The 18732-nt window shown below is 42.8% G+C and overlaps 1 protein-coding gene across 1 annotated transcript in view; it reads left to right on the top strand.

The window, feature by feature from the left end:
• ARHGEF6 (Rac/Cdc42 guanine nucleotide exchange factor 6) overlaps window positions 1-18732 on the top strand; it is a 122072-nt gene that overhangs the window by 26265 nt on the left and 77075 nt on the right. The window contains exons 3-5 of the mRNA XM_007956006.2: window positions 10926-11010; window positions 13973-14097; window positions 15984-16185. Of these exons, the coding sequence (XP_007954197.1) occupies window positions 10926-11010; window positions 13973-14097; window positions 15984-16185 (412 nt within the window). The remainder of the gene's footprint in view (window positions 1-10925; window positions 11011-13972; window positions 14098-15983; window positions 16186-18732) is intronic.

Genomic DNA, 18732 nt, shown 5'->3' with positions numbered 1-18732 from the left:
GCTATTGTAAATAATGCTGCGATGAACATGAGTGTGCATGTATCTGTTCCTGTCCTAGCTCTCACCCATCGAGGATATATATCTAGTAATGGGATTGCTGGGTCAGATGGTATCTCCAATGCCAGCTTTCTAAGGAATCACCATACTGCTTTCCACAGTGGTTATATCACTTCACAGTCCCACCAGCAGTGTATGAGAGTCCCAGTCTCTCCACATCCCTGCCAGCATTTGTTATTTTCTGTCTCGTTGAATCTTGCCATCCGTGCTGGGATGAGACAGTATTTTACTTTTGTTTTGACTTGCATCCCTCTGATGGCCAATGATCATGAGCATCTCTTCATGCATTAGCTGGCCACCTGAATATCCTCCCTGGTGAAGTGTCTATTCATGTCTTCAGCCCATTTTTCAATTGGATTGTTAATTCCTTTGCTGTTGAGGCATTGGAGTTTTCTATAAATCTTAGAGATAAGTCCCTTGCCAGATATGTAATTTTTGGCAAATATGAATTTGTTGCTGTCATTTTTGTTATGTGCTTTTTTGTAGTGTCGATTTCTTTGTTCCATATAATTTTCTATGCTGAGTTCGTTTTGTTTATGAATCATGTTATCACTTCCTTTGTTGCTATTGTTTTAGTATTTGCTGAATATTTGTGCTGGTCCTCTTTTTTCTTTTCATGTGAAGGTTTATCAGTTTTCTTTGAGGCTACCCTATGATTTATAATTTTCTCCCTGAGTTTAGAACAGTCCATTCTAGCTTGTAGTTGTCTTGACTTCCCTACCATCTAGAAGTCCTGTAATGACACAGTTTTTTCCCCCTCTTTTTGGTTTGTATTGTCCTCATTTGTCAATTGATGTCTCTGGTTCCCTGTTTACAATCTTGTAGACTTATTCACTTTGGATACTTTTAACCAATCTCTGGCACAGTTGAAAGTGAAGGCAACTTAGTGACATTACACGTTAGTGACATTGATGACATTCTCTGGGTTGTGCAACCATTCTCACCCTCCTTCCCTGAGTCTTCTCCCCCGTGACCATCAGCTCACTGCCCTCGAAGCTTCTAATCTTTCTAGTTGTCGTTGTCCTTTTGACCCCATAGAATGTAGATCTGAAAAGAGCCTAATGCTCAAGGCCGCTTTTCACTCGGTAAGCTGGGCTATTATTTAGTTTTAAGAAGATTTCAGAGGATATTTTTGGTTTAAGGTTTAAAGATTACCTCAGGTTGGCACTCCCTCATGTTTGTGTGGAGCTCATTTAATACTCCTCTCTCCTGTACATGGAATTAACAGTGCTTCTGGGCTACAGCGCTACATCCTAGTAGGCACGTAGGAAGTGAGGGGCTGCCCGAGCTCTGTCTCCACACAGGCGAGTCTCTTCCCTAACTGCTTGGACTGCCACATGGCTACAAGTTATCAATTTTCAACATTTCTAAGGCTATTCTCATAGTCTTCATATAGATAGCTTGATTGTCTCATCATGGAGACTTCGAAAATAAATAATACTCAGAGTGTAGGGCATTTGTTCATAGTTTCTATGAAAGGACAAGGAAAAAGCATAATGGACGTTGGACATTGGTTGGGGATCGAACATCCAGGCATTCTTCAGTTTAAAAACAGATTATTCTCCAAATGTTTAAGAACACCAAAGACATTTTCCCATAGCTGTAATGGAGCCCTGGTGGCACATTGGTTAAACACTGGACTGCTAACTGAAAGGTTGGCAGTTTGAACCCATCAGCAGCTCCACAGAAGAAAAATGAGTCAACCTGCTTCCATAAAGATTTGCAGCCTTGGAAACCCCATGGGCAGTTCTACTCAGTCCTATAGGGTCACTATTGAGTCAGAATTGACTCGACTGCAATGGGTTTGGGTTTTGGTTTTTGACTAGGAATACAGTCCCCTTCTCTGCAGGGGTGATGGTGATGGTGGTGGGGGGGACACCCCCAGGCTGGCACACAGCCACTCCAGCAGCTGAGGCAATACCAGTCCACTCCCACCTCTCACAACTGGCAGCCAGTGTGGCTCCTGCAGAGGCTATGGTGAGAGTAGCATGGGAGGAGAGTGGGGGGCAGGCCACAAAGGCTGGCTGGCTGTGAGGCAGCTGGTTCTAAGCCTCCTGCATTTGATCCCCCCCCACACAAAGGAGTGCTAACAGAGAAGAATGGAGGTCATAAGGTGATGCTGGAGGCGGGCAGGGAATGGAGTTGATGCCTTTAAAATGAGGAGAGAGCAGTGAGGAATTGTGCTGGGATCTTTGCTGCTAACACCAGAAGTTCTGAGATGCTAAACTTCCCGGCTCTGGGTTCTACTATGTCCAAGGAATATAGGAGCCCAGAGCTGTCATGCAAAATGACTCTCAGTAAATTCAAAGGGACAGAAGAGCATAGATGGTTAAAGCTGTCCAGACTCACAATCCAAATCCCACTACACAGTGGCAGCAAGCTGCAGCCAGCATTTACAAAGAGGTTAAGCTTTAGAAAATGACAGGTTGAAAAATCAACTTTAAAATGGTGGTGCAATGATTAAGCAATTGGCTGCTAGTCGAAAGGTCAGTGGTTCGAACTCACTGCGGGAGCAGAGACCTGGCAATCTGTTCCCATACAGATTATAGCCTAGAAAACCTTTTGGGGCAGTTTCTACTCTGTCACAAGAAGTCACTATGAGTCAAAATTGACTCGAGGGCACCCAACAACAACAACAACGATCACGTTAGTCTGTGGTACCCCACACTCCCTTTATTTTGTTTCTATGCTGTAAAGCAAATTTCTAATTATATTTTGGCTTACTATGTAGGTTTCTCTGTTGGGAGGGTGTGCTCTATCCAGAAATGCGAGTATCCAGTCCTCTTCGTGGTTTATTCTTTTAGGAAAAATTCCTAAGCCAGCATTTGGTTTGTGCATTGGCCTTTTGTGAGCATGCTTAGTGTGAGTCCATTTCTAAGAACCTGGAAAACTGAAGATAGATCCTGAACCATGGAGACCCAGACACGCTGCCTATGAGAGGCCTCTGACTGCACGCCTTTGGTCAAAAATGGTTCTCACCTTCCAGGGGGGAAATGGGCTGCAGACATATGGTATTGCTTTCTGAAGGCCAAAGATCAGTGTAACTGCAGCAGGAACAGAGCTGGGATTGGAGTCAAGATCTTCTGACCTTCACTCGGACTAAACTAAACCCGTTGCTGTCAAGTTGATTCTGACTCTAGTGACCCTTTGGCACAGGTAGAACTGCCTATAAGGTTTCCTAGGCTGCAGTCTTTGCAGAGGAGCCCTGGTGGCATAGTGGTTAAGTGCTCCACTCACCAACTGGTCTGAAGGAGAAAGATGTAGCAGTCTGCTTCTGTAAATATTTACAGCCCTGGAAACCCTATGGGGTAGTTGTAATCTGTCCTGAAGAGTTGCTATGAGTCAGAATCAACTCTATGGCAGTGAGTTTGGTTTTATTTTTGGTAATCTTTACAGAAGTGGACTGTCCCATTTTTCTCCCATGGAGTGGCTTGTGGGTGGGTTTGAACCACTGACCTTTTTGGCTAACAGACAAGCACTTAACCATACACAGGTACTCTTTTCAACACACCATATATCATTGCAGCTATGTGCATGAGTTGTCTCTTGTTCCCAAAACTGCTGGAATGGAGAGGAAGGGAGGAAATAAGGGTGGAGCAGAGAGGAGGTTTCACTCTCTTACATTTGCTCCATATCAAATTAGAAGTTATTATTTAATACCAGGCAGGGCACAAATGCCATCCACTGCACTCTAGTAAGTGGAATACCAATGGGTAATTGAGTCCAATTTCTGAGCTAAGAGCCTTATTTGTTGCTGACTTTGTGATTACTTTTAGTAGGAGCTATGTGGAAGCATCCCAGGTCGCGCTCACAGAGCCAGGAGCGGTGCCACTCAGTGACATATGACTAAGCAGCTCAAATTTGCTTGCTCTGTCGCACTGGTAATGATATTTCCTCCAAAGTTCAGGGGTTAGCAGAGACAGGATGCTCAGCTGTGAGAACGAGAGAATGTGATTCAAGATGAGCTAAGTCAATTTGAGACTCTGTTTAATAAGACCATTAGCAAAGAAAGGGAGGGGGAGTTGGGATGGTCTTGAAATATTTCGAATCTTTTTTTGAAGGGGCCTGAGTTTGGGAAGCTCTGTCTGGGTGGCCCCACCAAATCACTTGCTCTTCAGTTGATTAGATTTTGTGGCTTTCATAGCAGTTGAGTGAAGGAGCCTATTATGTTCATCCTGACCCCGAAGTTAGCTTGAAACAAAAGTTGGTTGGTTGGTACTGAAGCCATATTACTTTAGAGATATTAATTACCTACATGAAATTGTTTAGTTCTGAACTAGCATAGGATATGGCTTCTTCTCTTAACCAGGATGTGGCTGGGGCTGCATCTTAGTTCTCTAGCGGTGCTGTAGCAGAAACACCACAGGTCGATGGCTTCAACGAATTTATTCTCTCACAGTTTAGGAGGCTAGAAGTACAAATTCAGGGTGCCAGCTCTGGGGAAGGCTTTCTTTCTCTGTCAGTTCTGGGAGAAGGTCCTTGTCCTCCTTTAACATCTGTGGGCCTGGTGTTCCTTGGAGATCCAAAGCAAGCACTCCACTCCTGGCTCTTCTTTCTTGGTAGTACTGAGGTCCTTCCTTCTCTGTTCACTTCTCTTTCCTTCTACCTCTTGTAAGATAAAAGGTGATGCAGGCCACATCCTAGGGAAACTCTCCTTACATCTGATTAGGGCTGGGACCTAAGTAAGGATGGCGACTTAGGTGAGGATTATGCATCCCACCCCCACCTTGCTTTATTAATATAACAAACATAACCTAATCCTCCTTAATGTAATCTCATCCTGCCTCATTAGGCACAAGTAGAGGTTAGGATTTACAACCTATCACCAAATGGAGTGCAATCATACAATACTGGGAATCATGGCTTAGCCAAGTTGACATATATATTTGGGGGACACAGTTGGATCCATGACAGGCTGTGACTGCTTAACTCAGATGATTAGAGCGTGAAGCCAAGGAAGACTGGGAGCTGAATGGCATTGCATGTGGCCCAGACCGTTTGGCCTTATCCTGTAACCACAGGCTAGACCCCCAGGTAACCAAACCAAACACACTGCTGTTGAGTCGGATCCAACTCATAGTGACCCCTCCTTGGGTTTCCGAAGCGGTATCACTATGGAAGTAGATTGCCCAACCTTCCTTCCGAGGAGTGGCTGGTGGGTTTGAAATGCCAGCCTTTTGGTTAGCAGTCAAATGCTTTAGGCACTACAGCACCAGAGCCCAGGTAACCAGTGCCTCACAAATATGGACTGTGGCTCACAAGGTGGAACCAGATGAACAAATAGGAGTCGCTCAGTGCAGCCCTTCCCTGCTGCTGGCAAACATGGCCAGGTGCCTGCTAAGACAGGGCTACCCCTTGGAATGGGAAGGACAGCACAGGTATTAGACAAGGCTTCTGCAGAGACAGTCTTTTCCTATGGGCTTTCTCCTTGGCTGCCATGAATTGGATTAGTCATCTTAGAGGTGGTAACAAGCTGGCTGCACATGCTACAGATACTGCTTGTATTGACAGTTTCTTTCTGTGTATAAACCCACGGATTTCTTTCTCACTCTTTTTATGTGTCATGGAAACATAAAGTATGCATGCAGGGCTACAGTGTCCCTCAGAGCACTTTCTTGTGTGTACTTTTATTGGTTCTATCACATTCTTGAGGAGCTTTGGTGGCGCAGTGGTTAAGCGTTTGGCTGCTCAGTGAAAGATTGGTGGTTAGAAGCCCCCAGCTGCTCCGCAGGAGAAAGTTGTGGCAGTCTACTTCCATAAAGATTTTACAATCTTGGAAATGTTATGGGACAGTTGTACTCCGTCCTATAGGGTTGCTATGAATCTTAGTTTACTGATGTGCAAAATAGGGAAATAATTACACCCATATCATAGGGTTGCTGGAAGCACCAAATGCAATGAATATATCCATATTCCATATTCACACCCACATTTGTATCTAATCTATCATTTGTCTATCTCTAAAAAGACTGCTACTGGTGATGTGGTTAAAACATTAGGCTGCTAACGAAAAGGTTGGTGGTTCGAACCCATGAGGCACTCCATGGGAGAAAGATGAGGCAGTCTGCTTCCATAAAGATATACAGCCTTGGAAACCCTATGGGGCAGTTCTACTCTGTCTTATAGGATCACTATGAGTTGAAATTGAATAGATGACAATGGGTTTGGTTTGGTATGATTTTATCTATCTATCTGTCTGTCTGTCTGTCTGTCTATCAATCTAATTATCAAGAGTCAAGCCCGATGAGGCCAGGTACATGTAAAAAGTCAAACCAAACTCACTGCCATTGAGTTGATTCCTACTCATAGCGACCCTCTTTGGGTTTCTGAGGCAGTAAATCTTTACAGAAGTAAATCGCCCCATCTTCCTTCCATGATCGGCTGGTGGCTTTGAACCAATAACCTTATGGTTAGCAGTCTAATACCTTAAGCACTGTGCCACGAGAGCTCCTTCTCAGGTACATCTAGGGCTCAGTAAAGCAGTAGCTATCCTTATTAAGATTGGTGAAGGAATGAATGGAGCACGGTACTGGGGGGAGGTTTTTTCATCATTCTTCCTTCCTTTTGTCAGCTTAGGGAAAGTGTCATAAAACAGTATACATGTTGGAATTGAGAACTACTCCAAAAGGATCTATTTGTAAAGCCAGACAAATATTAACTTCTGGCAGTTTTTACTGGCAGATCCCCCAACAATGCAGAATCAACACCTGGTATTTAGTGGATGGAGGATAGATTTTGCTGTCATTGTGGGGAAACATTTTAAAATTGTCTCGTCTGATTTCATCTGATGATGTGCTGTTGGGTTTTAGGCTGGCTATATGTGCAGCTCTGCTGGTGCAGTGGTTAAGTGCTTGACTGCTAACTGAAAGGTTAGTGGCTCAAACCCACCAGCTACTCTGTGGGAGAAAGATGTGAAGGTCGGCTTCCATAAAGGTTACAGCCTTGAAAACCCTATGGGGCAGTTCAACACTATACTGTAGTATAAATGTATGTGATGAAAAAGTTTGAAATATTGTGAGAATTACCAAAATGTGACACAGAGACACAAAGTGAGAACGTGATGTTAGAAAAATGATGCCAATAGTCACCCTTGATGTTGGGTTGCCATAAACCTTCATTTTGTAAAAAAAAAAAAAAATATATATTAATATCAGTAAAGTACAATAAAGCAAAGTACAATAAAATGAGGTATGCTTGTACATAAAAAAAAATTGAAATCAAGTTTAATCTCTTATTAAAACATTTATATGCACTGGGAAACCAAAAATTCATGACTCACTTTATTGCAATCTTCATTTTATTGCTGTAGTTTGGACCCAAACCTGCAATATCTTCGAGGTATGCCTGTACATATAAAAGAACAAACGCGTTACCGTCAAGTTGATTCTGACTCGTAGCAACCCTATAGGACAAAAGTAGAACTCATATTAAGTCTTATTGCTTACCCAGGATAGAGTAGATGTTTTCATTGTTGTTGTACTTGAACAGGAGTGTTACTGTGAAACCATCTAGGAGTAATCTAAGAAGCCCGTCCTTTCTTTCTTGTCTGTGTCACAGTAGTGATAGGATGAATGGAGGGAGGGAACCCTGCTGTTCATCTGGCATTCACAGATCCAACTGGAACTAGCCAGCTCATTTCCATACCATCTACCTCCGGACCAAAATAAGTACAAAGAAAGTGCAGCTAATCTGGGACTCAAGTCACATACCAGAGACACGAAACAGGGTTATGAGACTTGCACAAGGCACTAGAGATGCCTATCATCATGACTGTGTATTGGAAAATTACATACTGTAGCTACGTGTGAATTTGCATTACCCTTTAACAGGTCAGTGCTTTGCAAAGGGAAATGGGCACCCGTTCTCCATTTTGTATGTATGAGTGAGTGGGGTTAGTCCTAGGAAAATGGCTTCTACTGTAATCTAATTTTCCCTTGTTCTCTTCCCACCCTCTGCACATTGAGGGATTGTCCTTTGCTCTTTCCCAGTTGGGCCCCAGTGCCCTTGTGCTCTCTCCACATCATCATCTTTAAATGTACTCTCATACCTCTCATTTCCACTAAGGTATAAATGACTGATAACTGCTGAAGGTGTTAGTTAGCTTTCCTCCAAATAATATTTCCATTTTAGTAAGGAACCAATCTTAAATGCATGGAAGAAAGGTGTGGGGTGGAGTTTCCAATCTTATTTTATGTGGAGGAGCTCTGGTAGCATGATGCCTAAGGCACTTGACTGCTAACCAGGAGACTGGTAGTTCAAACCCACCAGCCATTCCTCGGAAGGAAGGTTGGGTAATCTACTTCCATACTGATACTGCCTCGGAAAACCAAGGAGGGGTCGCTATGAGTTGGATCCGACTTCACGGCACATAACAACAACAACAACAACAACCAATTCTATGTGGGGCTTGGGAAGGTGGTGCAGTAGAGGGCATTGGTGGTTATATCTAATCTTCTAATTGCTCTGTAGTCAAAATCCTCAGGCACTGCCTTCTCGGCTAGTCCCTAGAGGCCTCTTCCAACTTCTTGCGTAATTCCTAGTGCTACAGAATAGACTTGCAGTGAAAAGACCGGGGTCAATGGGTAAACTGTAGTGTATTGGGGTCTTCTCAAAAGGGAGCTGTACAGTCCCAGGCAACTTGCCTCTAGCAGATGCAATGACCCTTGTTGGTGCATGTTTCATTTTCTGATCAGTTTATCCTCAAATTCAGTCAAGTACCCGAAACAAGTTAATAATACCAGTGTTGCCACCTATAGATGGTTAGTTAACCTGGATAAGCAACAACAGAAAATGGAAGGGGGGAGGATTTAATCCCAGCTGTTATTCTCAGGCCTCACTCTGCTAGTATTGACTTCTGCATATTGGTTTAGACTCTACCCATCTCTACCACGGGAGCTCTGGTAGCATAGTGGCTAAAGCACTTGACTGCTAACCAGAAGGCTGGTGGTCCAAACCCACCAGCCACTCCTCGGAAGGAAGGTTGGGCAATCCTACTTCCGTAGTGATACTGCCTCGGAAACCCAAGGAGGGGTCGCTATGAGTCGGGGCCGACTCGACGGCACATAACAACAACAACAACATCTCTACCACAGCCACTCAACACACATGTCCACATGCACACACATATTCCCACTCCCATTAAGAATTATGGGCTAAAAAAGAAGCTATTTTTTGCTTTTCTACCATTTGAGCTTGCATGTCATTAACACTTTCTGGCTTGACCAGTGTTCTAAGGGAGAGTCAGTAAGTCCGGAATCTCCTGGAATACTGGACACTGTCCTCATGGTCGACTGCATCTTGTTCACATAGGCTTTGGCAAACAACTCTTGTCATCTTCTTTTTCCTGGAAAACTCTGAAGTTTATACTACAGTATAAATCAGAAACATATGTGGATCATAGTATCATGTAAGTCTTCAGTAATACCAACATTACCCCTTTATTAAAAATATATTAGCATCTCGAGTTGTACATGCATTTGGGTTCTTCAGTCTTTGTAAATTTGAAGGCAAAGCATTCATTGATTAAACGAATAGTAGATCTGTGAATCCCAGACTAGGCAGACTTGTGAAGGTTCACATTCTTAACATGTATTATCTTTATTGACCTTGCAAATTTGGGGAAAATTTGAATATTATATATTTTCATCCTAGACATATTTAGGTCTTCAGGAATATGTACCCAAAAAAGATAAAAATTTGTCTGGATGTGGCACCCAGAAAATATGCAGATTTGAAATGGAACAAATGGCTGTATCTAACTACAAAGACAGATCCTTGAAAATCTTAGGCCCATTGCAGTTATGTCCCTCATATAAAGGTACTTTTTATTCCCATGGCCGCATTTGGGGAAAAATCACACAATCTGTTTTCTTCAAGAGATCTGCAGACATCCTGGAGGAAATGTTTTTAAATGGAACATCCAGAAGGTGGGCATCTGGTTACCTATAGACTCGCACATGGACATTGTTGACGGCAGTAAACAGATTGTGCCTGTGCTTGGGAGCGCTTCCGGTCTCAATTGCATGTATTCGAGATTAGAAGTCCCAATTCATTTTAACACACTCAGTGGATGTTAACATTAGCAATTAAATGGTATTCAAAACAACTGATTGGTCTCTTCACTAGGGACAGTAGCATTCAGAATGATGGTTGAAAGCAGCCAAGTGAAAAGTATTTATGTAGCGTTTTGATGCTTAGAGTTGAGTACTATCAGGAAGACCAGAAGTCTTATCCAGAGAAGTCACTTAAAGCTACGAAGAATCCATAGGCTCAAGCAGTAAAGGGTTCCAATCCATGAAGATCAGCTGAGAGGAGCAAGGGGAAGCAGCGGAAACCAGGAACAGGCTGGGAGCAAAAGCCAGACATAGGCCCCAAATCTGGGCAACATGGAGTTGGGATCCCAGGTAGTTGGGATCCACTGGGTGGCAATGGGGAGGAAAGAGCCGAGAGGAAGGCACAATTGTCCAAAAGGCTCCACCTGCTTATGTGTGCACAGTGTACATTCTGCAGGTGCCAAGCGTACCTTTAATCCATGCACATGTGTTTTCTGTAATGGGCCTGCGCGTGTTGATATATCTGGGTCCGAAAGAGTGGGTCTGAGTCTGCACTGTGCATTTCCTGGTGGGCGCCATGTTCTTTGCTTGGCTTTCATTTCCCATTACTGCTTCTCTCTGACTCACTGATGGCCCGCCACATGTCATTAGGCGGTTCAGCTGCCGCTTTCATTTGTCCCAGAGGTATACAGAGGTTCGCGTCTTGGCTTTTACATGTTTTTCTCCTGAGAGCGGGAGGAAGTGGCCTTTTGATACTTGTGTTGGTTGAGTTGAATACGTACAGTGTCTCACAGCTTCAATTTTGTTTTCTCGCAGGTATTTGATGCTGAGGACCTTTATTCAGGGGTCAATTTCTCCAAGGTTTTGAACACTCTTTTAGCTGTCAACAAAGCAACAGAAGGTAAGCAGAGGCTTGTCATTTATGAGTTCTGGGTGCCATTTTTGGATCCATGTGTTTCTGATTACCCTAGGAGCCAACCCTGATGAGGATTGTTCAATTGCTGGAAAATTTCCCCCTTCCACCCATATAAACTCCAATGGGTATCAAATGCTTTAATTTTTTATGGCTTTGGATTTAAACATATGTACCACAGATGTCATGGGAGAAAGATGTGGCAGTCTGCTTCTGTAAAGATTACAGCCTTGGAAATCCTATAGGGCAGTTCTATTCTGTTCCGTAGGGTCGCTATGAGTCAGAATTGACTCGACAGCAGTGGGTTTACCACATGTGTCATTCTAATGCCCTTAACATAGTGATAAGAACAAAGAAAATATTACATTCAAAACAACTGAATAGCCAAATGACTATAACAGGACAGAAAATATAAAGGAAAAGACCAGTTCCCCTTTTCATAAAGTTTACAAAATACAGCCACTACTTCCCCTTCTGCACTTAGAGACAACACATTTTTCTCATAGTTTTCTGGTTGCACAGTGGTTAAGTGCTTGAGTGCTAACTGTAAGATTGGTAGTTTGAACCCACCACCTGCTCCATGGGGGAAAAATGAGACACTCTGCTTCTGTAATGATTTACAGTGTTGGAAACCCTATGGGGCAGTTCTGCCCAGTCCTATGTATGAATCACTCTGTATGAGTTGGAATTGACTCAATGGCAATGAATTCGTCCGTATAAAAGGACTCCTTAGGAGCTTTGCATTGGAAGTGAATGAAAAGAGGATCTGTTGTTTACATTTTTCACACCCACTAGCTTGGAGATAAGAGATATAAATTCTAGTGAATGCAGGCATGATGATAAACTAGGAATGTAACTCCACTCCTTCTCTGATACAGTATCTTCCTCATAGCTGGGTGGTAGGAATCGGAGTTAAAATGGTGTGAGCCTTGTGAAATAACCCAAGTGTCCATCAGCAGATGAACAGATAAATAAAATGTGTTCTGTACATACAATGGAATATTGCTCAGCCATAAAGAGAAGTGAAGTTCTGACACATGCTACAACATGGATGAACCTTGAAAACACTTTGCTGAGTGAAATAAGTCAGACACAAAAGGACAAATTGTATAGAATCCCGCTTATATGAATGATCTAGAATAGGCAAATGCAGAGTCAAATGTTTATTGAGGATTACCAGGGGCTGAGAGCAGGAGGGAATGGGAGTTATCACTTAAGGGGTACTCACTTTCTGTTTGAGATGGTGAAAATGTTTGGAAATGGGTAGTGGCGATGTTGGTACAACATGGTAAATGCAATTTATGCTACTGGATTGTACACTTAAAATCGGTCAAAATGTCAAGGGCTTTGTTATACGTATTGTATCTGCAACACAATTTTTTGAATGCTTTGAGCCCTTTTCCACGGCTAGAGGCTGTCCTCAGGGCCATGGGTGGTCTCACTGAATCTTTGAAACAAGATTCAGTATTATCTTGTTTATTATTATTCAGTCCATATTACAGGTAAGGAAACTCATGCCCCAAGATGCCCAACTAGAGAGTAAGTCACAGAAAAGGAATTCAGACGTACCTTCAGTGGACTCCAAAGCCCTGATACCCAACCCAGGAGATCCCTGCTCAGATTGGTGGTGTGGAGAGTCAGCAACCATCATTCCCTGCACTGCCAGGTGCTACAAAGGAAGTGTAAGATGTGGTCCCGCCCTCGAGAAAATGACAGTCTATTTAGGGAGACTCAACTTAGCCACGTGAAACAATTAGAGAACAAGAGCTGACAATATAATCAAGTGCCAAAGAGGCTGGAGCATCTAGGAATCTATCACGTCATTAGACGTTGAGTCAAAAGAGCTGTATATAATAACAATAAATGTAAAAATACTCTTCTGAGGTTGTTCTTTTGCCATTTTTGGGGAAAAAATGCTTTCGAGCTACTGCAAGGCGTAGAGCAGAAAGCACAGCTAATTCAAGTAACTATATTTAACACACATGACAACTATCCAGATCTGGGCAGGGAGGATCGTATAATTCTAACATTATGCCACACAAATTATACGTTCCTTTGCCAAACTCTCCAGCAAGTTTTACAGTCTCTTCTCTTGCCACAGATATTTATAAAAATACAAGGAAGTGAAAGTTAAAACCCACAGCATCAAGGAAATTACTTGGATACTGAGCTTGTCGCCTAGGGAATGTTTGGGCTTTAGACTTTTGCAGTTTATATCTTTTAAAAATAAATGGAGGGGGAAAGAACCCTCATTTGAATTTGTCAAGAAGCCAGCTCCTCTCTTCAGTGTACTTTCAGCATATGGAAGCACCCAGCTCAGCTCTGGCCTGATCAGATTCCACAAGGTTTGAAGGAAGAGAAGACTCATGAGTTTGATTTCAAAAAATGATTCTAGTATCAAGATTGTATCTTTCCTAGACACACACTCTATCATTCTCACTCTCTAGTCCCCCTACACACACACACACACACACACACACACACACACACCCCAGGCCCAGGGGGGATTTTACATTGTATGTACCACACAAATGTGTTATATGTGAGTAACAGTTATAGAGCAAAACGCAAAGAGAGAAATTTGAAATATTTTGAAGTAATAAAAGCCACAAACAGCTGTTTGGTACCCAATATAGTTCTGCCTTGGATGACAGGGCATATTGTTGCAACTGGTTCAGGACGGAAGAGTTGTAGGGAAATGGGTTAAGAGAAAATGTGGTTCTGTCGCTGTTTTTCATTCTACTGGAGAGCAATGGCCAGTAAGGTTCAGAAAGAAGTTGGCCACCAGATGGGAGGGTGGGATGAAATCCATTTGGTATGTTCATAACGCTATCAGTTAGCACGACGGCCAGGTTGCCTTTGATAATGTCCCGTGAAAGGTACTGTTGTGTGGTAGGTGTTTTTCTAACATGAATGGCTCCCTTCACCATGCATTTTCGTCTTTTCACAGATCAGCTCTCAGAAAGACCATGTGGACGTTCCTCTTCTCTTAGTGCTGCTAATAGTTCTCAGACAAACCCACAGGGAGCAGTTTCTAGCACAGCTCCAGGGCTGCAAAGGCAGTCCAAGGCAGTGGTAAGTAGAGTCCCCAGTTCCCTTGGCCTGTTTTAAAATCTGTAAAATTAGATCAGGATTCCAGTTGCATCTCCATATGGGGTGAGATAGCCTTTCTGTTTGTTTTGGGTGTCACAGACAAAGCTAATTTTAACCCTAGCACCGATTCTGAATGGCCTGATCAGAACAAAGGCGTTGAGGGGAGGGGAGAGGCAGAAGATAGGGTTGAAGATCCAGCTCTGTCCCTTACTAGTATTGGGCAAGTCATTTAACTGAAAATGCTGTGCAGATGGAAGCATCTTTATGACCACTTCCTGATGGCAGTTGGCTGTTCTTTATGATACCCTTGGGTTCATTAATGTGTCTCTGGGTGCAAATGGTTAACATTGCTTGGCTGCTAACCTCAAGGTTGGAGGTTCGAGTCCATCCAGAGGCACCTTGGAGGAAAGGCTGGGCTAGTCAGTCATCGGAAACCCTCATAGCACACACTTCGACCCTGACACACATGGGGTCACCATGAATCAGAATCGACTCCACAGCACCTGCTTTGTTGCTGTTTTTTTTTTTTTTAAGGAAAATTAAGTAGTGCCTGGCACATAATAGAGTACCATCATTATTGTTATCATTACTTTTCTCTTTGGATTCCTGTTGAGCAAGACCCAATTTCAAATATCAGCCTATGATGAGCTCCGATATTGGGATTGCCCAGATAGCTGTGTGTTTGGTCTTATAAGGAGCTTTTATTTTGGGGGAAATACCCCATCTGCTGCTGTTTGGGTGAGACTTTTGATTCTTGTCAAAAGCCACTCACTCTCTGTAAGCCAAAGTGAGCCAGTCCTTTCCAATCACTTAGATGAATGGTTCTTAGCCTCTGTGAGTCCTTAGATCCCTCTGAGAAGCTGATGTCACTATAGCTCTTCGACCTTCTCAAAGTGTATGCAAAATCTTATGTGTACGTCCTCGTGGACATTGTCTTGGACAAAAATCCTTTCTGTTCATTGACTTTTCAGTGAAGTCTGTGGCCCTCAAAAAATTAAGCCCAATTCCTGGTTGACCAGTTACGAACTCCTGACTTAGATAACTGTGGGATATTTGATCTTTGTATACGACTTAAACTCACTGCCGTGCAGTCCATTGCGAGTCATAGCCACCCCTCCTTGGGTTTCCTAGGCAGTATCTCTACAGAAGTAGATTGCCCAGTCTTTCTTCTGTGGAGTGGCTGGTGGATTTGAACTGCCAGACTTCTGGTTAGCAGTTAAATGCCTTAGGCACTATACCACCAGAGTTCCCTATATATGACTTAATGTTACCCAAATACAAATAGTCTTAGTAATTGGGCAGTGGGAAGAAGATTTTATGAGCACAAGTTAGTCCGTCATCTTTGTCATATGATCCTGTGTGTGTGTGTGTTGGGTAGAGGGGTGATGGTGGAAAATTTTATCACTTTACTTTGTGTCTTGGCTCAAATAAATAGATAATTTTTGGGGGGAGGGGAGAGGGAAATGAAACCTATGACCCCTTCTGAATACACATTCTCTAAACTTGCACGTAGTTCCCCCTGAGACCTATCTATGAATCCTGACGTTAAAAATTCAGGGCTGAGGTGGACCTGGGGTTTTATCCCTGGCCACCCCTCTCTGCCTAAATTCATGTGATTTCTACCCCTCTCTCACGTAGGTGGGGAGCTCTGGTGGCATAGTGCCTAAGGCACTTGACTGCTAACCAGAAGGCTGGCGGTTCAAACCCACCAGCCACTCCTCAGAAGGAAGATGGGGCAATCTACTTCCGTAGTGATACCCCGTTGGAAACCCAAGGAGGGGTCGCTATGAGTTGTGATCAGCTAGACGGCAATGAGTTTAGTCTCACATAGGTGAGCACTTAATCTGGTGTGGCTTTTGTTTCTCTAGGAGATGACGGAAAACGGAAGTCACCAGCTGATTGTAAAGGCAAGATTCAACTTTAAGCAGACCAATGAAGACGAACTGTCAGTGCGTAAAGGGGACATCATTTACGTCACTCGAGTTGAAGAAGGTGGCTGGTGGGAAGGCACATTAAATGGGAGAACAGGCTGGTTCCCTAGTAATTATGTCCGAGAAATTAAATCCAGTGGTAAGTGAAGTTTTCAAAAGTCTTTCTGAATATGACTCTTGAACTTTCTTAGTATTCTTAGGAAAAATCTTGTGGTTTTAATTGGTTAACAGAAACTGTTTATACTTGTATGTCAAAAAGAAGACTAGAGCAGAACTAGGAAAAATCTGTCATCAGATATTTTGAAACAAAGTTGCATTTAGCTTACATCAAGGCAGCAAAAAAAAAAAAAAAAAACCCAACTAAAAAGGCAAAGGAATTCCAAGCTGAGACAACTGTTCCACCTTAACTATGTCCCTTTGTGTCTATTAATTCTAGCCTATGTAATACAGTACTTAGTCCTTCCTGCTACTCTGAGAGTCACCATGGCAGCATACAATAATAGAGGGGCCATGTGCTAACTGCTTTTTTTTTTTTTTTTTTTTTTAACTCTAAGCTCTTTAAGTGGACCTAAAACTAAGTGTGTCTTGGCCACTTTGATTCTGAACAAGATCATCCTTAAATCAATGCACACAGCTAGCCACTTACCCTTCTTTAGGGACCTTCCTAGAGTTTTGTTAAGTAGCTTTCTTGCCTCTCATTTAAAAAGCTAGGCCTTGCTGATATTTAAAAAACTCTGATATATGAAAATATTTGTTCACAATACAGATAAAACAGGGTTCAGTTAGTCACGTTATTCTATATCTTCACTTTTCAAAGAAGTTCAGCCAAGGGTTGAGTGGTTAGTGCCTCAGTGCGTTTTTTTCTTTTGTACAATTTGTCGATTAATTAAATTCATTATTGTTTACTGTATTTGCTTATCAATTTAATTAATTTCATTTCATTTGTTAATTAATTAATTAAATTTATTGAATACCTGGTTTCTATGTAATAACTTTGTGAATTTAACCTATCACTTAGCATCTAGTTAATTTCTATGAATCAATTATTCTTAGTTACTAATTAATTAATTGAAATTTGTTTATGGGCTTACTGTAAATGAATTCAAACCTTACAGAAAAATATATAGTGTAGATAACAAAAGGTCCTCTTCCCTCCTCCCTCCCTGAGATCAAGCATAATAGATTGTCCCTAAAGCATTGAAGATAAAATTTTGTTTGGACACTTTTCTGTGTTGTGTGTTGTGTTAAGGGGGACATCCATTTAATGAACTAAGTGTTTGCTAGTGGGTTTATAATTAAACACGTATGCACAGACTTAGCATTTTTAATTGCTGGGAACTGAGAAGTGTCTGTTGAGCCCTGAAGTATTTTCACAGGCCTGGCCTGGAATTTCCTTAGTTTGGGTGATTTTTCACAGCTGATGTTTACCCCTCACTACATCTTTCAGTTGGTACAATCTGCTTGTCAGGATCCCTACACAATTTTTCTACATTGACTCTGTGTTTCCTGATTCAGTGTCTTCATCTGTAAAACTAAAGAGATAATAGCACTTGCCACCTTGCCTGGAAATTCGAAGTACGATTGAGGGGATGCGGAAAGCAGACAGCATGCCCTCATGTGGATGGCTCTCATTATGATGTTCTTCACTGTGACTCCATGTAGCACAGTCTGGCCACCCCCTTGGTGGTGGTCTTGGTTTGCCTTGGCCTTTAGGCCCTTCCCTCCAAGCTTCTGCTATACTCTTTGTTTTAGAATTCAGTTTTGGACTCACATGGCAAGCTCTGTCTCTGATTTGAAGCATCTAAGAGTCAAGGATAAGTCAGGGCAGCTGGGGTCAGGAAGCCTGCTAATCAGGGAATGCCTGCACCTAGGAGTGTAGGAAACGTTGCTTACCTAGCTTATTGCAATAGCTTCCTACCTGGTGTCCTTGCTCTTGCCCCCATTACTCCTACAATCTAATCTAAACTCGGTAGCCGGAGTGATTCTTTCCAAAGCTTAACTTGGGCCATGGCTCCCCATCTCCAAAAGAGTAAGGGCCAAAGTGATCCTAATAGCCTACAAGACCCTCCAGGACGTGGCTTCCTATCGCCTCTCTGACCTCTCTCCTTCGTCATTCCACTTCAGCCACATGGACATCCTGGCTGTCTCTTGCTGTTCTTCCTGGAACAATCTTCCTCACCCTCCTTCAGGTCTTTGCTCATGTGCCACCTTCTCTGTAGGGCATTCTCTGCTCGTGCAATAGAAAATGGAGCCCCATCCCCGCTTTCCCTATCCCCCTCCATGCTTTATTTTTCTGAGCAGCATTTACCTCCATCTGGTAGTTGAAGTATTTGGCTGCTAACCTGAAAGGCGGCAGTTCGAACCTATCAACCACTCTGTAGGAGAAAGATGAGGCAGTTTGCTTCTGTAAAGGTTGAAAGCCTTGGAAACCCTATGAGGCAGTTCTACTCTGTCCTATAGGGTTAGTATGAGTTGGAATCAACTCAGTGGCAGTGGGTTGGGTTTGGTTTTGGTAACATACTCTATGCTAACTTAATTATTTTATTTACTGACTGTAGCATACTAATGGGAGCTCTGGTGGCGTAGTGCCTAAGACTGCTGACCAGAAGGCTGGGGTTCAAACCACCAGCCACTCCTTGGAAGGAAGGTTGGGCAATCTACTTCTGTAGTGATACTGCCTTGGAAA

The sequence above is a fragment of the Orycteropus afer genome, unplaced genomic scaffold (assembly GCF_000298275.1).
Source record: "Orycteropus afer afer isolate SDZICR_OR568_19922 unplaced genomic scaffold, OryAfe1.0 scaffold00571, whole genome shotgun sequence".
NCBI lineage: Eukaryota > Metazoa > Chordata > Mammalia > Tubulidentata > Orycteropodidae > Orycteropus > Orycteropus afer.
Note: the sequence above shows the minus strand (reverse complement) of the source record. Positions and strands in the feature narration are given on the sequence as shown.